At 54.0% G+C, this 2,266-nt stretch overlaps 1 protein-coding gene across 1 annotated transcript in view; it reads left to right on the top strand.

The window, feature by feature from the left end:
* Positions 1-2,266, top strand: part of PXDN (peroxidasin) — a 70,215-nt gene that overhangs the window by 5,677 nt on the left and 62,272 nt on the right. The window contains 2 exon segments of the mRNA XM_015561791.1: positions 324-395; positions 541-612. Of these exon segments, the coding sequence (XP_015417277.1) occupies positions 324-395; positions 541-612 (144 nt within the window).

The raw sequence follows: 2,266 nt of genomic DNA, 5'->3' as shown, positions 1-2,266 counted from the left end.
TGAATGCCGGATTCACACTCTTGTAGGGACGCTGACCTTCCTCTGAAAGGTCGGGTATTGTGAGGGGGGTCAGAGCGGTGGGCAGTCATCCCCCTCCGTTCCCAGGTGACAGGGACGTGGCCGGTGTCTGACCACGGTCCCTGGCCATTCGGTCCTACAGAGTCAGCCCCGGGTTGCAGGTGTGTCCAACCTTTCTAGTTCTAGGATCATCTGTTGACGTATGAATTTGAAATGACTTTAGAAAACAAATTTCGGCTGAAAATCTAGACCTGCGAGAAGTAATTAAAATAATTAAAATTGTTTTTCTTCTTTAACTTCTCTAGATACCTGCACTTCAACCAGATAGAAACCCTGGACCCCGAGTCCTTTCAGCACCTGCCCAAGCTGGAGAGGCTGTAAGCGCCTGCTGCTCCTTCCGTTCGTTAGCGTTGAATAGACGCAGTCGCTGTGATTTAAAAAGCAGATTTATTCGCCTGCTTGTGACCTTTCCTATACACCTAAGACGTATTTTTAAAAGTAGGTTCTTGTCTCTCCCGACAGGTTTTTACACAACAACCGGATTGCGCATTTGGTCCCGGGGACATTTAACCACTTGGAATCCATGAAAAGACTGTAAGTTGTGCTGGCTCCTCTGCGCTCCCCATGCCCGGGCCTCCTCCTGGGTGTGGTGAGACGTGTGTCGCCTGCATGTAGTTCAGGAGACAGAACCTTCCTGAGGGGACAGACTCCGCCCGTTAGAAGGCCCAGGGCATGTGGCAATTGGCTATTCCTTGTGTGGGCTGATAAGATGTTTTAAAAGCCATTTCAAAGCCTTCGCCTGGATTTTAATTCATGGTGCGTATGTCCCCTGTGGAAGTAAAGTCCGTCTGTGGGGAGCCCTGCTCCGGCTCCATACCTGCCGTTAGGTGGACACGTCCACAAACACGTGAAGCGGACTGCGGTTTGCTTGCCCCGTTTCTCAGCCTCTGAAGTGATTTTTCTCGTACTGAGTCATTTCTTATAATAGACTCAGTCCTGATGGGAAAAGCTGACGTGTGTTTTTGCTTTCGGTTTGGAGGCCGTGTTTCCGGTCATGAGTTAGTTATTCAGTACAGCGGACCGCACTGAAGACACGAGACAGACTTTCATCTCCATTTATTAATGTTTTCCTTTAGGGTAAAGCAGTCAGCAGCCAAAGTACAACACATTCTCGGGGGGAGATGGGGTGCGTGCTGCACAGTGAAGAGTAAATAGGAGAGAAGCGGAGAACCGGCCAGGGGTTCCGACAGCCCAGGCGGGCGGGCCGGTCCACGGGGTGAAGCATATGCTGTGTCCAGACTGAGCCAGTCCTTTGACCTTCATCCTCTCCTCCCTGCCCTGTTTGCTCCTCGACTTGGCTCAATCTACGAAAGCCTAGATTTTGAGGCCTGTTCTCACTCCAGACACCAGAGCGGGGCACAGACTTGACAGGCTCCCATCCCTTGTCCCTCACCAGCTGGTCCACCGCGCTGCCCCTGGCCTGTCCCACCTACAGAGGACCTGCTATTCTGAGGGGCCGCCAGGTCCGAGGGAGCCAGGCACATGCCCCCTCATGTCCGTGCACTCGATCCCTGCAGCCTCCCCACCTGAGGGCCCAAGCACAGGGGAGCGGTGTCCTCATGGGGGACCAAGCTCGAGGTCTCTGCCTGCTGGGCAGCATCTCACCCCCACCCTGCATACCCCCGGACCCTTTGTGTCTCCTCCTGGGGAGCCAGTACATCCCACCATGGGGGTCATCAGAGAAATGACCGTCCAGGCAGAGGATCAGTTCTGCCCATGGTTCCCGTGGAGCCTGTGTCCTAGGAAAGACAGGTGGTGGGGGGTGGGAGTGTGACATCACAGGCCTAGGGCTCCCAGGGGGCCTGGGCCTGCAGTGTGGACTCAGAATGGTGAGGTCACCCCACGCTCCCCACACCTGAGCTCTGGGCCCCTGAGATCCTCCTCGGTGAACCACGCAGCACCTGCCTCAGTTGCAGGCTCTGGCCCCGGTTGGGGTGCGTGCCAGAGGCAGCCAATTGATGTGTCTCTCTCACATCGAGGTTTCTCTCTCTGTCTTGCCCTCTCCCTTGCACGCTCTAAAAAAAATCAATGGAAAAATAGGTGAGGATTAACAAAAAGAAAATACCGTCTTCTATAGTGGCTGCACCAGTCTGCATTCCCACCAGCAGTGCACAAGTGTTCCTTTTTCTCCACATCCTCTCCAGCACTTGTCGTTTGTTTATTTTTACAGACTGGGGACACTGAGTCA

This window comes from Myotis davidii, unplaced genomic scaffold (assembly GCF_000327345.1).
Source record: "Myotis davidii unplaced genomic scaffold, ASM32734v1 scaffold1395, whole genome shotgun sequence".
In the NCBI taxonomy this organism is placed as follows: Eukaryota; Metazoa; Chordata; class Mammalia; order Chiroptera; family Vespertilionidae; genus Myotis; species Myotis davidii.
This window is presented reverse-complemented; position numbering and strand designations above follow the sequence as displayed.